Source organism: Ahaetulla prasina, chromosome 4 (genome assembly GCF_028640845.1).
Source record: "Ahaetulla prasina isolate Xishuangbanna chromosome 4, ASM2864084v1, whole genome shotgun sequence".
Classification (NCBI taxonomy): domain Eukaryota; kingdom Metazoa; phylum Chordata; class Lepidosauria; order Squamata; family Colubridae; genus Ahaetulla; species Ahaetulla prasina.
Genome location: NC_080542.1, coordinates 15,839,283 through 15,856,814, shown reverse-complemented (window position 1 = coordinate 15,856,814; position 17,532 = coordinate 15,839,283). Strand labels below are relative to the sequence as shown.

The window sequence follows — 17,532 nt, the reverse complement described above, 5'->3', positions numbered from 1 at the left end:
ATCAACCACAGATTTTTGCTCTTTTCACAAGAGTCAAGCCTAAAGTCTAGCTATGAAATTTTTATTTATTTATTTATTTTGTTTAAATAAAACAGTTTTAAAATCAATGTATTGCATTTTTTCAAATGGATGTGGCAAGAAGAGACAATACAGTCGTGGAAAAAAAAACACAAGGAAACAAAGAAATAAACAATGTTGGCATTAAACCTAGGTACAAAGAGGAAAAGGTGGAAGAGAGAAAGAAAAAAATAGTTGCACATGTCATGTAGTGTAGAAATGACTGACGCTTTTCTCCGAATCTCGGTTTTACACGAAGAACAGGCAGGTAGCAGAACTGGAAATTCATATTTTGCAGGCAAATGACTCTCAGCTTCGATTCTTTCCTTCATAAGACCTCCGCATGAACTATTGAAAAACTGCCCAATCAGTGTTGACGGTCATATGCTGGAGGAACTGGTCCTGCCTAAGGCGGTTTTGGAATTTCTTGTGTAGTGACTCAGTCTAGGAAATGTTATGTGTTGTGCCATCAGTCAGCCTGCAATCTGTGTCCTTGTCGACCCTATCACAATTTCCCAATAACTGCTGGTCCAGGTTTACAGATGCCCCAGCTGCTGGTATTAAGTCTTTGTCCAAGTTTTTCTGAGACTGAGACCTCCGTCCGAGCCCTTCGGATGCTCCCTCAAAGAACTGAGCAATGAAATTGGCACCCGAAGTCTTAATGAGATTCCCAGCGGCAAAGACGTAGAGCATAGGGTTAATGCTGCTACTCAAGAAGGCTAAGGCTGTGGCTCCTGCTCGCCCATTCTTCCAGGCCTGTCCCAGTCGCTCTGCTGCTTTTCCTGAGGTTAGATTGGAAGCCACCTGGATCATGTTGATGATGTGGTAGGGCACCCATAGGACAGCGAAACAGATCACAATGGCCACGATCAGTTTCTCCGTCCGAGCCCCTTTTCTCTTCCGTACCCCCTTGAGGCGGACAAGAATGGCAGAATAGCAGCCAACAATAATGGTGAATGGTATCACAAAGGCCACCACAGTCTCCATGGTGAAGTGGAAGATAGTCAGGCTCTTCCTGGAGTGACAAGGCTCACAAATGAGATGATTCCGTGAAGGTTCCTTCAAGACTTGGCGGAAGAAGAAAGCTGGCAGAGACAACAAAATGGCCCCCATCCAAATCCCTACCAAGATCTTGACTACCAGGTTCTTCTTCCGAATGGCTTGGGAATAATAGGGCTGGTTGACTGCCAGGCAGCGATCTGCGCTCATGAGTGTGATAATGAAGATGCTAGCGAACATGTTGATGCAACACAGGTAGTACACTGCTTTGCAAACGGCCCAGCCAAACAGCCAGGTCCTGAAGATAAGGAAGAGGACAAAGAATGGTGTCAGGAGAAGAACCACTCCATCTGCCACTGCCAAGTTTAGGACCAGGAGGCAGGTGACTGATCGATGGCTTGGCTTCATTTTCCACAGGATGCTCCAAATCACAAAGAAGTTCCCAGGTAGCCCAATCAGGGCAGCCAGGAGGAGAAACACAATACCAGCGATGCTGGAGGTTGAGGAGCTCACAAGGGTACTGTTTCCTGACGTGAGGAGGCAATCATTGGTGGTAGCATTCAGCAAATGGAATGCAGGCGCCCTATTAAGAAGGAAGGCATGGAGAAGTTTGAGATGTCAAGAGATGGATTATGCTTATATACCCCACCACCAAAACTCAATTTTGTTCAGCAAGCTGCTTCCTAGCACTAGCATTTAGACTTATATACTGCTTCATAGTGCTTTACAGCCCTCTCTAAGTGGTTTACTTAGCATAAAGTAAACTCCTGACTCTAGGGGGCGGTGCTCATCTCTGTTTCAAAGCTGAAGAGCCAGCGCTGTCCAAAGATGTTTCCGTGGTCATGTGGTGGCATGACTCAATACCAAAGGCACATGGAATGCTGTTAAGTTCCCACCAAAGGTGGTCCCTATTTTTTCTACTTGCATTTTTTATGTGCTTTTGAACTGCTAGGTTGGCAGAAGCAGGGACAAGTAATGGGAGCTCACCCCGTTACATGGCAGCACCAGGGATTCGAACCACTGAACTGCCGACCTTTTGATTGACAAGTTCAGCATCCTATCCCCTTGAGATACCATGCCCCTTACTGAGCATATTGCCCCCCCAAAATCTGGCTTCTCATTTTACCAGAAGGATGGAAGGTTGAGTCAAATATGAGCCGGTCAGGATCGAACTCTGAGCAGTGGGAAGAATTAACCTGCAATACTTCATTCTAAGCACTGCGCCACCATGGCTCCTCTATTTGCAATGAGCCAGAGGTGGGCTTGAAAGTACTGGTCTCACAAGATCTAATCTCTGGGACATGTTGGCCATATTCTTTTCTTGTTCTGTTTGCTTTTCTGATTGTGCTACCACTCATATTGGCTTCCTTACCCAAATGGGTAATCTCTGATTGACTTCTTGGATTTTACCTCCATACCAAAGGTGCTTTTTCAAAAGGCAACTGGACTTTCTGGTGTTTCTTTGAAGACGTTTCACTTCTCATCCAAGAAGAAGAAGCAAAACATCTTCAAAGAAAATCCAGAACGTCCAGTTGCCTCTTGAAAAAGCACCTTTGGGACAACCATGGCCTGGATGACTGAAAATCTCCATAGACATTTGCCTCCATACCTTTTACTTTTTTAGGGACAGTCTGGTGGTTCAGCAGTTAAATATACTAGTGTTGTCCTATGGAAAGTTGTCAACCAAGGTTTGAGACCCGAGTGCCACGAGACAGGATGAGCTCCTGTCCTCACCCCAACTCCTTTGAAAGCATGCAAATGCAAGTAGATAAATAGATATCACTACAGTGGGAAGGTAACAGCTCTTCATGATGTCATGCTAGTCACATGACCATAGAAAGTGTCTTCGGACAGTACTAGCTCAATGGCCTTGAAACGGAGATAGGCAGTGCCCCAGTGGTGGGATTCAGCCAGTTCACACCACTTCGGGAGAACCGATTGTTAACTTTCTGAGCAGTTTGGCAAACTGGTTGTTGGAAGAAATCATTAGGGCAGAGAACCGGTTGTTAAATTACTTGAATCCCATCACTGCAGTGCCCGTTATAGTGGGCAATGACTAGAGGAGTAAAATCTGCAGAGACTCCTTTACTTTTTTACCTTTTTAAAAATCCTGGCTATTGCATGTCCAGTAGCCATGAGTTTCATTGCCTTGGAAGGTTCTATGTGACCAACAGAGGAGAATATTTGTAGCTTGGCGTTGAAAAATGAGGGGTCCTTGGTGTTCTCTGAGCTTGGTGATTTTCTTGCAGACGTTTCATTACCCAAACTGGGTAACATTGTCAGTGTTAGCGAGAGTGATTGATGATAGCTAGCCATGGATCACTATTCACTAGCACTGATGATGTTACCTAGTTTGTGTAATGAAACATCTGCAAGAAAACAACCAAGTTCAGAGAGCACCAAGGTACTATGTGAGACAATAGGGATTCTATTTGATCTTGCTTATTTCTCTGCCAATCATTTGCATTTGACAGCTGTGAAGTTCATTTACTAGGGTGGAAAAACACATCACCCATCATTTGCACTCAATTTTTACTCTCGTTGTCTATTTTCATCCCCATTTGACTAACATTTTAAGCCATGGTTCCCTTCTGAAATCTTTTTAGTGTTCCTGGTAGTTCTTCGGGAGCTTAGGGCTACCGAAGAAGCTCCAACAATTTTCTGAGTTTGCTATTCTTTTTGAAATAAAAACAATCAAAACCCAGTACAGGGTTCCTATCCAGTGATGCACTTTAGTATGCACCAAGCAGGAAAGTCCTTACTAACCCTGGTTATTTTAGTTTCAAATTCTTTCCTCTTAATGCCTGAATTTTCCATAGAAATTTTCCATTGCAGTGGAATATAGGTCTATATCTTTCTGTCTCTCTCAATGGAAATGCGCAAATAAATAATAACCAGAATCTGAAAATAAAAATCTATCTATCTATCTATCTATCTATCTATCTATCTATCTATCTATCTATCTATCTATCTATCTATCTATCTATCTTTCTTTCTTTCTTTCTTTCTCTCTCTCTCTCTCTCTCTTTCCTTCCTTCCTTCCTTCCTTCCTTCCTTCCTTTCTTCCTCTTTCTTTCTTTCTTACTCTCTTCTCCCTCCCTTCCTCCTTTCTCTCTCTCTCTCTTTTATTTATTTCTTTCTTTCTTTCCTTCTTTTTCTTTCTTTCTTTCTTTCTTTTTCTTTCTTTCTTTCCTTCTTCCTTCCTCTTTCTTTTTTCTCTCTCTTTCTTTCTCTCTCTCTATCTCTTCTCCCTCCCTCCCTCACTTCTCTCTCTCTCTCTCTTTCTTTTTCTTTCTTTTTTCTCTTTTTCTCTTTTTCTTTCTTTCTTTTTTCTTTTTTCTTTCTTTCTTTTCTCCTTCCTTCCTTCCTTCCTTCCTTTTCTTTTTTCTTTCTCTCTCTCTCTCTCTTTCTCCTCCCTCCTTTTTCTCTCTCTCTTTTCTTTCTTTTTCTTTCTTTCTTTCCTTCTTTTCTTCCTTCCTCCCTCCCTTCCTTCCTTCCTTTCCTTCCCTCTCTCTCTCTCTCTCTCTCTCTCATTCTTTTCTTTTCTGTTTTTCTCCTTCCTTCCTTTCTTCCTCCCTCCCTCCCTCCCTCCCTTGTGGAATCTTGTGTTAATCCTTTGCGTGCCATTGCCATTATCGTTATCTATAAATTAAGATGAATTGTGACTGTTTGGATAGCAGCATAACCGCCAAAACATAAACGTTGTCCTGGATGCTTATCATACATTTCTGTTAATCCCTTTCATTTCCAAATTCCCAAACTGAACGATTCAAGGAATCCCCCAAATATTTCATACAGTGGGACCACTTCTTTACCTGCCTCACTTCCCTTGTCTTTCCCCCTGCTCGATCTGGGCCTCAAGTACCATTTTCAATCCTCCCCCCAAAGTTAAAAAAAAAAATACTTACATGGGGGGATAGCCATCCACTTCAGGTCACAGATGGGCCAGTGTCTCCTGCCTTCGCTGGATTAATAATGCCTTCATAACCAGCCCTTGTTCATGCAAAGGTTATTTCTCTTTCTGCTCTTCCTTTGCTTGTCTAGACTAGAAGCTGGAATGAGATTGAGTAATGGAAGAGCAGGGGAGTGTCAGGGAGGCTGGCTCAGTCTGCCTGCATAAACTCACACCCATGGATTCTCCAGGCAACCTCCAAGTTGGGACTTGCTGGAAAGAGAGAAGACCACACCCCTGGCTTTCCTTCCTCCAACAAGTCCCAACTTGGAAGTTGTGCCTGCGTGCGTGTATCCTTTTTCTTTTCATTTTCCTTCCTTTCCCTTTCGGCCTTAGCCTTCTGCTCAGCTGTCAACCATCCCTTCCTGTTTCATCCCTTCCTTTGCAGAAATCTCCCTCTGCCTTGCTTCAGAAGGAAGGGACTCAAACCACAGAGCCTTATCTGGGGGAAGCTGAAACCCCAACAAGCAGGCAGGCAAACATTTATCTGTCCTTCCCTCACTGTGCAGTTTACACGATGCAGTGGGGGAGTTTTGCTAAGTGTTTGTATATACTATTTTACTACCAATAACTGCTATCAATACTGCTACCGATTAACTATTTTTTAATGCCTTATAGATGCAGTGACCATACATTCTTTACTACCACATTTTTTGGAGTATAAGAAGCTCCAGAGTATAAGATGCACGTTAGTTTTTGGGGAGAAAAGCAAGAAAAAAATTCTGCCTCTGCCTACCAGCATCCATCGGTATTCATCTGGCTAGCGTCCTTGTAGCAAATAGCTTCAGCGCATTATCACAGCCTGATTCAGCACAAGCAGCTGATTGGTGATTGGACTGGCTTCCAGGAATACCACCAATCAGCTGTTCTAGGCTGTGGGGATTGTAACAGCCCATCACTGCCTCAATGTGTCACATTCTTGGCCTCCACATGCCCCGTTTTAGATCCGTTACAAGCTTCCAGGATCATTATAGCACATCGCCACTGATTGCTCCCTCTGTGCGTCGCATTTTCAGCTTCCGCATGCCCTGTTGTTGCATTTTCATCTGGTTCCAGATGGCGGGATTGGCGGTGGGTGGGGGCTGAAGGGTGGGCGGGGCTTCAGCAACATTTGGTGTATAAGGAACACAGACATTTCCACCCACTTTTGGGGGGGAGTGCATCTTATACCCCAAAAAGTGCAGTAATACAGACAGCCCTTTATTTCAGAAAGCTGTCCTTTAGATTATTTTACCTCACTTTTGTGCTTTAAAAGTAGTCTTCGACTTATGACCATAACTGAGCCCAAAAGTTCTGTTGCAATGTGAGACATTTGTTAAGTGAAACTTTTGCCCCATGTTACGACCTTTCTTGCCATTGTTGTTAAGGGAGCCACTGAAGTTGTTAAGTGAACCAATACAGCTGTTAAATTAATAATATGGTTGTTAAGTGAATCTGGCTTCCCCATTGACTTTGCTTGTCAGAAAGTCACAAAAGGGGATCACATGACCCTGGGACACAGCAACCGTCATAAATATGAGTCCGTTGCCAAGCATTATGTGGCCATGGGAATGCTACAATGATTGTGTGAAAAATGGCCATAAGTCACTTTTTACAAAGTTGTTGTAACTTCAAACCGTCACTAAATGAAATGTTATAAGCCAAGGACTGCCTGTATTTGGGTCATTTAACTTATAAGGCACAAGTGGGTCCACTTTATGCACAGTGTTTCCCATTTATGTGAAAAATACAAAAATAGAGTTGTATCAGAGTTTTTTGCAAATATCAAATGCAGAAAGCACACACAGGCAGACTGATGCAGCAGCATTCATTAACATCTTTATATACATAATAATACATGAAGATAAATGTACAATACTAATATAGAAGATTCTTCCCATGTAGCAGTTACAGGTAAAACACAAAGCAGGAGAGAACAATTAGTTTCATTTCAGCAGAGCAGACTAGTTTGCACAGACTGCTTAGTTTCAGTTTCAATTCTCTGCACAGACTCAGAAACTGCAGACTAAGACATGCCCTGGCTCCAGTATGTCTCAGCTCATAATTGGCTGACTTAGTTGCTATGTCTATTCATTGGCTGACCTTGTTACCATGTCTCTGCCAGTTCATGAACAATCTGACAAGTTGTCTTTTTAAAATAAATTTCAGATATACTGTTTGATTTTAGAAATTTTTTTATTAAAATATGCAAATTTTTCTTGGTTTTGTTCTTGAATTTTGCCTTGTGAAGCAAAGTTATAAGCATAAAGCTTCTTTTCCCCCTTATGAGCTTCTTTCAGATTTGCCCCTTTTTCAGATTTGAAAAAAATACCAATAGTATTAAGAAATCCCATGGATTTGTCTGCATGCCATCAAGAGGTTGACTTGTCATACACAAAAAAGCTTAAACATAGTGGACAATCTAATAATTGAGTGTCAATTGAAGATTTGAAGTGCCCTAAAATCCAGAATAACTCTGCTTTTTTTGCATATTTGCTTTTATTTTGAGGTGAATAAGAAAAAGCATATGAGGTGTAAATAGGCCTGTCAATAAATAAAATAAAATAAAGAAAAGGAAAACCCTCCTCCCTTTTGTAGCATCAGAATTCAGAAGAGAATAGAGCTGGAAGGGACCATGGAGGTCTTCTAGTCCAACCCTCTGCTCCAGCAGGAAACCCTATATCAGCCTTGCTTCCATGTCGGATGTAGCAACGGTTTCCCATTTTGCCATTCTGCTCAGTAACACAGCAACACACACACAGCTCACAGAAACACAAAATGCAGACCTTAGCTGCCAATAGCTTCCCACTCCTGTGCTAAGTCATTGTTTGCTTAATTTGGTGTTTCTCAACCGTGGCCACTTTAAGATATGAGGACTTCAACTCCCAGAATTCCCCAGTCAGCAAGTTTACCAAGTCACAATGTATCGGTTTATCAAATCATTCTAAGTCAAAAAAGAAAAAGGGAAGGGAAGGGAAGGGAAGGGAAGAGAAGAGAAGAGAAGAGAAGAGAAGAGAAGAGAAGAGAAATTCTCATTTAGTGCAATGGATACATTTACAAAGAAATATGGGTGGGCTGCTGGGGGTTTGCAGGGATTCAGAAGAACCTCTAGCTAAGATTCTGTGCAGTTCAGAGAACCCCCAAATCCCACTCCTGGCTGGCCCCACCCACCCCGCCCTTCCCAGGAGCCCCCACTTGGCCCATTTTGGATGCAGGTAAATGTGAGCATGCACGGCGGCTCGGGAAGGACAAAAAATGGGCCTACCAGAAGTTTGGGAAGGCTGGAAACATTCCAGCCCATTTCCAGCCTCCAGTGGGCCTCTGGAACCTGGGGGAGGCTGTTTTTGCCCTCCCAGAGGCTCGAGAAAAGTTTCTGGAATCCAGGGAGGGCAAAAATGCCCCTCCCCTGCTGTGGTGCAGGAGGCCGATTTAGGCCACACCCCTCATGGTGATGCTCACCCAGCAACTAGGCAGAGAACCCCTTGTTAAACTTTTTGAAGCCCACCCCTGCACAGGAGGGTTTTTTTTTCTGAGCCAAAAATAGAGTTGACCCTCTTCTTCTAAATTTAGAAGGCCAGACAAGGAGTAACGGATGGGAGCTGATCAAGAAGAATTCAACCTAGAAATAAGGATAATTTTTCTGACAGTGAGGGCTATCAATCAATGGAACAGAAGTTGCCTTTGGAAGTTGTGGGAGCTTCATCTCCAGAAGCTTTCAAGAAGAGACTGGACTGCCATCTGTCAGAAATGGTGTAGGGTCTCCTGCTTGGGCAGGGGGTTGGACTAGATGGCCTACTAGGTCCCTTCCAACTCTGTTCATCTATTAGATTACCGTAGGCTGCATTTTCCCCTTTATTGAGAAGCTGTCAAATTCTATAAGGGGAAAACCTTATAGTTTGTGTCTGAGCTGACCACAAGTGGGTTGAAAGCCTGAATTCGATGGAAGTTTCAGAAGTAGAATGAATATTATGTGTGGTTCATTTCCCTTGGTTGCTACTATAGTTTCTGGTTTTCAGAGCTCTTGGGACAAAAAGGGGTGGGTTCCACTTACCTTTACTACTGGTTTGCAATGGTAGCGCACACACACACTTCTGCGCATGCACAAATTATCCATTATAATGTCCAGCAGGTGGGCGGAGCCTCCCGCCATCATTACTACGGTTCGTAAGAACCGGACTGAACCAGGAGCAACCTACCACTGGTACTCATGAGGGAGAAAACAGAGCAGTTTTTCTTGACCACATTAGGAAGTTCTTCCTCTTAAGTGAACTATTTCAGGGATCGCCAAATTTGGCCGCTTTAAGAATTGGTGGGCTTCAACTCCCAGAATTCTCCAGCTAGCATGAGGAATTCTAGGAATTGAAGTCCACAAGTCTTAAATTAGCCAGCATGAAGAAGTCTGGGAATTCTGGGAGTGAGTGGATGGATCTTTATAGCTGATTGAGATGCTCCAGGGGGTTGTGCAATGTAGTGAGACTTGTGCCTTTTGCTATTTCAATGACGGTGGGTTAATCCTATTATGTCCCAAAGGTCATGTCCCATCCTTAGAATTTGGGTGGTGGAATGTAAATTTTTAATCCCATCAGCTCCAACCTTCTATGCATTTTGTTTATGAATAGATTGGCCCAGTCTTCCTGAATGGATACAAAAATCTCCATTCCTAAAAACCAGTCTCTTCTGCTTGAAAGTGTTTTACTATGAAGACTGGGGCTGCTTTCTGCCTTTAAGAACATTCTTCTCCATTTCTCCTTTGGGGAAATATTTTAATCTGCCTCTTTTAATATTAAGAATAAAGAATATTTAAACCTAGGAAGGTGTGGGAGTGACTGAAGGGGGTGTGGGAAAAACCAATAGAACTTCAATCTACATTGTAAGTAACACCTGGGAGCAGGGGTGAAATCCAGCCGCTTCTACCCGGTTTGGGTGAATCAGTAGCGGCAGCTGAGGAAGGCTCCATCCACCTGCGCGGACCTCATGACCTTGCTTTTTTGTGACATTTTAAGCCTCTGCGCATGCATGGAAGACTTTGCGCATGCACAGATGACAGTGTGCACACATTTGCGAATCAGTAGGGAAGGAAAGTGAATTTCATTCCTGCTTGGGAGGTTTGTCATAACTTCAACCGGTTGCAAAGGTATCGGCTGTGAGTCAAGGACTTCCAGTTAGATTCACATTGTCCATTTCATTTTGGAATTTTTCCAAGATAGGTAATTTGTGTCTTTTTCACATTTACCACACTAGAGATTTTCAAAAAAATAATAATAAATCAGACAGGAAGATACTGACACGGGAAAACCCTGGTTTATTTAAAACAGCAGCAGAAGAAGCAACAGCCAGAAGAGCGACCGCAGCAGCAATTTGCAAAGATCAAAATTTCTTGCTGAGGTTTTTCATATGTTTTTGTGAAACTCCAAATTGCAAGAAAACGTCAGCTGAAAAGGCAGGGCTGTGGAAATATCACAATTGGGGTAATTAATTAAAGAGAGACAGGCATTGTATTTTGTGAGTGGCTTAAGGGTGCGTCTAATATATTGGCTGAAGCACCTGAGGAAGACCATAAATTCTTCCATTCTTTACATTTCAACCAAAGAGAAGCTTATGAAGTAGACCATGGTCAGATGGTTCTTTCGGTCTTCTGAAGAGGAGATCTGAAAAATATTTAAAAAAAAAAATAGCCATAGCCAAAGATTAGAGTTAGTCCATTTAAGGCAGCAAAAAATAACAATCAGGAAATGCTTTGGAGGTATCGGTCTGTTTGATAAATACTGACAATATAGGTAAAGGTAAAGGTTCCCCTCGCACATACGTGCTAGTCGTTGCTGACTCTAGGGGGCAGTGCTCATCTCTGTTACAAAGCTGAAGAGCCAGTGCTGTCTGAAGACATCTCCGTGGTCCTGTGGCTGGCATGACTCAATGCCAAGGCGCATAGAACGCTGTTACCTTCCCACCAAAGGTGGTCCCTATTTTTTCTACTTGCATTTTTACATGCTTTTGAAACTGCTAGGTTGGCAGAAGACAATATACTGACAATATAGCAGGGGTGAAATGCTCTGAAGTCTGCTACTGGTTCACTTGCTTTTCAGAAGATGCCAATCTTTGCAAAGGTCAAATTTAGCTCTTGAGTCAAGAAACTCCTAGTTTAAGTCCTAAATGGGACAAAATTGGCCCTTCAGGTGTGGGCCTACAGTTCCCATCCTTCTTAGCTATGCCTCACGATGGGATAATGGGCACTAGAGTCCTTTGTTAGGAAGAAAACTTTGAAGAAGATTGAGATGATTATTCTGGAGATAAAATGAGATTTCTATGCTTGTTTCTTCCTGGCTATGTAAATTCCAGTTTTTTCAAATTATCTTCTCAAAGGTGTGGGAGTAATGAAATCACTAAACCTCTGAAGAGATTATCATTCTACCAATAGTTTCAATCTGCCTTACCTGCTTCTTAAAGAAATACAATAGGAGATTAAGAAGATGAGACCATTGATGGTAAAGAAACTCCCACCAACAGCCAACAATCGAATCCATCTGACGCCTAAACCAGAAGAGAAAAAAGAAATGCTGATTGTTTTTTTAACACAAACTTACCACATCCTTCGCTTCTTTTAATAAACAGGTAAGTATTCTTGTTCAGAATCAGATTAGACTGGCTTTTCTATCAAACAGTGCTTACTCATCATTCAAAAAGCAGCTTTGGCAAACTCTGTGGTTTCTCTATCATTTTTGATCTCATTGCAATCTATGATCTTCTCTTACACCTTCTTTCTCAGCCAGCTTTTTAGCAGCATGTCCCAAAGGTGCTTATTTACTTACTTACGGGACCGCCTACTGCCACCAATTGCCTCCCACCGATCCATATGCTCTCACAGAGAGGGACTCCTTAGGGTGCCGTCCGCCAGGCAGTGGCGACTGGCGACACCTAGAGGAAGGGCTTTCTCTGTGGGGGCTCCCATCCTTTGGAACGAGCTTCCCCCAGGGCTGCGCCAACTTCCCAACCTCCGAACCTTCCGCCGTGAGCTTAAGACACATCTATTTATTTGCGCAGGGCTAGCCTAGGGTTTTTAGTTTTAAATTTAGTTTTAATGGGGTTTTATACTATTTTAGTGATTTTAATTTTGGCCTAATTAATAAGTTTTTTAATTGTTGTTTTTATTTGTATTATTCTTATGTTTTTATTTGGCTGTACACCACCCTGAGTCCTTCGGGAGATAGGGCGGTATAAAAATTCGAATAAATAAATAAATAAAATAAATAAATATTTCAAGACGCAACTGGACTTCCTTAGTTTTTCCTTGAAGATGTTTCGCTTCTCATCCAAGAAGCTTCTTCAAATTCAAACTTTTATTGTCAGTGCACAATATATGCCCAGTGAGATTGATTGAGCCCCCTCAGAGCACCCACCCTCCAACACAATACAACTCACAGTGAAGACATAAAATCCCTATCCAAATAAATCATATTAACAAAACACCCAGTCCTATTGCACCAGTGTGAACATGTTACACATTGCGCCGGCCCTGCAGTCCATCATACTATGTAGTTATGATGTTATTTCTCATTCAGGAGTCTGAAAGTGCATGGATAAAAACTGTTCTTCAGCCTGTTTGTGCAGCTGGCTATACTTCTATATCTCCTTCTCGATGGTAGGAAGGTAAAGAAGTGATGACCAGGGTGAGAGTCATCCCTGAGAATTTTCCTCACTCCTCTAAGGCAGCGAGCCCTAGCGATCTCATCTAGTGGTATCAGGGGACAGCCCACGATGTTTTGTGCTGTGCTCACCACCCTCTGTAATGTTTTTCTATCCACGGCTGTCAGACCGGCATGCTGTACTGTGATGCAATAAACGAGGACTCTTTCAGAAAAGAATTTGTTCAGAACTGAAGAAGCTTCTTGGATGAAAAGTAAAACGTCTTCAAGGACAAACCAAGAAAGTCCTGCTGCCTCTTGAAATAAACACTTTTTTGGGACAACCATGACCTGGATGACTGAGACTCTCCATAGATATTCTTAGAAGCAACATTACCTAGCAGGTCAACGAAGATTGGATTGCTGCTCCTGGAAATCACATTTCTTCCACCCAGGTACTGAACATAGGCACACCTGATGATCTCCACATCCTTGTCTTTCGCGTTAGTTAGATTGTATGTGTAGGAGCTGTTGCCGGTAGCCATGACCGAGACAACCATTCTTTCTGTAATGAAGCGAAACTGCCTGATTTGATCAGCTTCGGGTGGAGCTGTGCACTCCATACTGATGGACTTTCTGAAGTCAAAAGTTGTGTAATTCAGAGATGGAGCTGAAGGGGCTGCTGAAAAAGAAAAGAAAGACACGTTGTTGTGGTTCCCGCCCCCGAACCTGGCCCCATGCCCGAAAGTGCCTTGGAGCCAGGCCTCCTGCTAGAAAGTGACTCAGAACCGGGCCTGCTGCCAGAAAGTGATTTGGACAGTGAGAGGGAAGGGCCGTCAGAACTTACCTCGGAAGCACCGGCCTCCCTGGATCAGCTCCAGGAGCCAAAAGCAGACCAAGCGAAAGAGATAATGAGGCCTCCTTCCCCTGACCCTTTCCCCCCTCCAGGCCACACCTGCAGACCCAGCGGACAGCAATCAGGCTTGGCTCAATCCCAGGTTTTGTAGGCAGGAGAGAAGAGAACAACAGAAGCAGGGGAGGGGCAGGCCTAGGAAGTGCTGAGTCATGGAGCCACACCCCACAGGATATAAAAGGCAGCAAGAGCTGGTGTGTCTCTTTGACTAGAGCTGAAGGTTGTGACTCACCAGCGTCTTGGCAGCTAACGAGGGCTCTTGGCAGACGCTGCCTCCTTTGCTGCCAGAGCTGATAAGAGCTGGCTAATTAAGCCATCGTTCGGACGGAGGCGAGGAGGACATAACACACGTGTTCAGCCCTGTCTTCTTTTTGCTTGCTTTTCAGCTTTTCTCCTCAAGGGCAATTAATGAACACAGAACATAGAATAAAAGAGTGGGAAGGGACCTCAGAGATCTTCTAGTCCAACCCCCAGCTCGAGCAAGAGTTCTTATACCATTTCCGACAAATGGCTGTTTGAGAGGCTCCTACAAAGACGAGCAAGTCAGCCTATTTCCCGAAGCACCAGAATGCAAGACATGAAATAATGGATGGAAATGAACCAAGCAGAGAAGCAACCTTGGACTTCCATGATTTTTGATCTCGGAAAGTCTGCCAATCTCATTTTTTTTAAAAACCCAGGAATGGAGTGCCTACAACTCCTGGAGGCAAGCTATTCCATTGGTTTGTTGCTCTCATAGTTACAAAATTTCTCCTTAGTTCTAGGTTGCTTCTCTCCTTGGTTAATTTCCATCCATCATTTCTTGTCTTGCATTCTGGTGCTTTGGAAAATAGTTTGAACTCCTCATCACTCAAATTTTGGAAGACTGCTATATCTTTTCCTTTGTGAGAGGAAGGAATGAGATACCCATTTTCAGTCTCCATATCAGATATAGTCAGGGGTGGGTTGCTTGGGGTTTGCAGGGGTTTGGGAGAACCTCTAGCTAAGATTCTGTGCAGTTCAGAGAACCCCCAAATCCCATTCCTGGCTTGCCCCGCCCACCCCACTCACCACTACCAGGAGTCCCCGCACATGGAGGCTCGGGGAGGGTGAAAAATGGGCCTACCAGAAATTTGGGCCCGTTTCTGGCGTCCAGAGGGCCTCCAGAGACTGGGGAGGCCATTTTCGCCCTCCTGGAGGCTCAAGGAAAGCCTTTGGAGCCCAGGGAGGGCAAAAACACACACACACACTGTGATACAGGAAGCCAACTAGGCCACGCCCACCATGGCCACACCCACCCAGCAACTGGGCAGAGAACCCCATCCTAAAATTTTTGAAGCCCACCCCTGGACAAAACACCAATTAAAACATCTTATTTGACCTGAATATATTATTCCTTCAGAAACCCTCTTAAAATTCACTGTCATAGTGGTTCTCACAATGAAGTCAGTTAATCCGTTGTGTGATGAAACTAACAAGGAATTGTTCTTGTCATTATCTTAAACATACCCTTGAAGGGACATTTCTTATCATAAAGGCAGAGCTAATGACACCAGAGCAAGCATGGCATCCTTACAAAAAAACCTCGCAGGGGCTTTTGTGAATGATGACTATGAGCAATTATCACTGCCTGCAGCAGTTCCGTTTATCTTCTCTCTTATCTTGCCTTTGCTAATCTACCTGCCTCCTCAAACATGAATTGACATGCACAAATGCAAAGGCAGATGTATGAAAGATGCTATAATTTAATAGAATGGGTTATATTTAAATAATCTTGTAGCCAGTTGTAACTAAAGCCAGGAGCTATGGGTTCATATATTACATTGAGCCATAATTTAAATCAAGAGGTTGGTTTTGCTTAGTTATAGAGGCGGTAAAAGTGGTTGGCTATGTTCTGATTCCGTGCCTAGTCTGAATGAAACTATATCTTTGCTGGTGCTATTGTAGAAGAGTGTTCTACAGGAAATTTAGACTAGGAGCTCTGGCTCTGCAATAAATCTGGAAGATGGGATGTTGACCTGATGGATTGGGATATTGCCTGCTAAGAAGAATACACTCTGTTTGCTGTAACATCTATCAACTGAGTTATCAGATGAGAATGCTAAAATGGGCAGTCCTTTGAGATAGCTGTTAGAGAATATCTTCTTCCTTCCTTCCTTCCTTCCTTCCTTCCTTCCTTCCTTCCTTCCTTCCTTCCTTCCTTCCTTCCTTCCTCCCTCCCTCCCTCCCTTCTTTTCCATCCTTCCTATCCTTCCTATCCTTCCTTCCTCCCTCTCTTCTTTTCCGTTATCCATCCTTCCTTCCTTCCTTCCTTCCTTCCTTCCTCCCTCCCTCCCTCCCTCCCTTTTCTGTCTTCCTTCCTTCCTTCCCTCCTTCCTTCCTCCCTCCCTCCCTGCCTTCTTTTCCATCCTTCCTATCCTTCCTATCCTTCCTTCCTCTCTTCTTTTCCGTTATCCATCCATCCTTCCTTCCTTCCTTCCTCCCTCCCTCCCTCCCTCCCTCCCTTTTCTGTCTTCCTTCCTTCCTTCCTTCCTTCCCTCCTTCCTTCCTCCCTCCTCCTGCCTTCTTTTCCATCCTTCCTATCCTTCCTATCCTTCCTTCCTCCTCTTCTTTCCGTTATCCATCCTTCCTTCCTTCCTTCCTTCCTTCCTCCCTCCCTTTTCTGTCTTCCTTCCTTCCTTCCTCCTCCCTCCCTCCCTCCCTCCTCCCTCCCTCCCTTTTCTGTCTTCCTTCCTTCCTTCCTTCCTTCCTTCCTCCCTCCCTTCTTTTCCATCCTTCCTATCCTTCCTATCCTTCCTTCCTCCCTCTCTTCTTTTCCGTTATCCTTCCTTCCTTCCTTCCTTCCTTCCTTCCTTCCTTCCTTCCTTCCTTCCTTCCTTCCTTCCTTCTTCTCTGCCTTGCCCTGCCTGCCCTCTCTTCTCCCCTCCCCTCCCCTCTCCTCTCCTTCTTTCCTTTCCTTCCTATAAAATTTCTCTCTATCATTTATCTATAATGTGTGTTTGTGTGTTTGTGTGTGTGTAAAAATAAGTCAGTGTGACATAAATCAATGTTTTGCTGCCATCTGGTGGTCAGAATATATCTGCTACATATATATCTTTCACACCACAGATTCTCTCTCACATACAATACAATACACACACAGACACACAAAGTGAGAGAGAGAGAGAGAGAGAGAGAGAGAGAGAGAGATCTTTAGTTTCCTTTAACCAGTAAGCTATTTGCTAATATAGAAACTTATCACACAGAAAAACTTATCACATAGCAAAAAAGGCTCTAAGAGTTGTAAACCTAATTTTGCGTAGCTTCTTTTCCAAAAACATTACACTACTAACCAGAGCATACAAAACATTTGCTAGACCTATTCTTGAATACAGCTCATCTGTCTGGAACCCATACCACATCTCTGACATTAATACAATTGAACGAGTCCAGAAATATTTTACAAGAAGAGTTCTCCGCACCTCTGAAAACAACAAAATACCTTATACCTTATACCTTATAGACTTGAAATCCTGGGATTAAAAAATTTAGAATTCCGCCGAGTCCAACAAGACTATTCATCTATTGCAATGTCCTTCCTGTTAAAGACTACTTTAGCTTCAATCACAATAATACAAGAGCAAACAATATATTCAAACTTAATGTTAACCGCTTCAATCTTGATTGCAGAAAATATGACTTCTGTAACAGAGTTGTTAACGCTTGGAACACACTACCTGACTCTGTGGTCTCTTCTCAAACTCCCAAAATCTTCAACCAAAAACTGTCTACTATTGACCTCACCCCATTCCTAAAAGGACTATAAGGGGCGTGCATAAGAGCACAAATGTGCCTACCGTTCCTGTCCTATTGTTTCCTTTCATTATATATATGCTTATATGTTGTATAGTTGTTTCATGCTTATACTTATATATACTGTTGTGACAAAATAAAATAAAAAAAAAGAAGTTCCCGACAGTAGCCAGATTCTCTTTTTTCCCCTTTGGTTGACTGGCGCCGTCCCTTCAGCTAAATGCAAAGAAGTCAGCCTTTAT

The 17,532-nt window shown here is 43.2% G+C and overlaps 2 protein-coding genes across 3 annotated transcripts in view; both read right to left on the bottom strand.

Moving 5' to 3' along the window:
* Positions 1–55: 55 nt before the first annotated feature.
* On the bottom strand, positions 56–5,121 carry LOC131198657 (leukotriene B4 receptor 2-like). The gene is made up of 2 exons (XM_058183536.1): positions 4,965–5,121; positions 56–1,639 (listed from the first exon to the last, which is right to left on the bottom strand). Coding segments are annotated over exons 1-2 (1,140 nt in total). The 5' UTR covers positions 4,967–5,121; the 3' UTR covers positions 56–501.
* A 5,145-nt stretch (positions 5,122–10,266) lies between these two features.
* LOC131197532 (uncharacterized) overlaps positions 10,267–17,532 on the bottom strand; it is a 26,737-nt gene continuing 19,471 nt past the window's right edge. Inside the window, exons 4-6 of one of the 2 annotated variants that reach the window (XM_058181716.1) lie at positions 13,004–13,285; positions 11,419–11,515; positions 10,267–10,635 (exon numbers count right to left, since the gene is read on the bottom strand). In XM_058181716.1, coding sequence (XP_058037699.1) covers positions 10,602–10,635; positions 11,419–11,515; positions 13,004–13,285 — 413 coding nt within the window. In that variant the 3' untranslated portion in view covers positions 10,267–10,601. Of the gene's footprint in view, positions 10,636–11,418; positions 11,516–13,003; positions 13,289–17,532 lie in introns of both variants that reach the window. The other variant, XM_058181715.1, reaches the window with a different exon arrangement.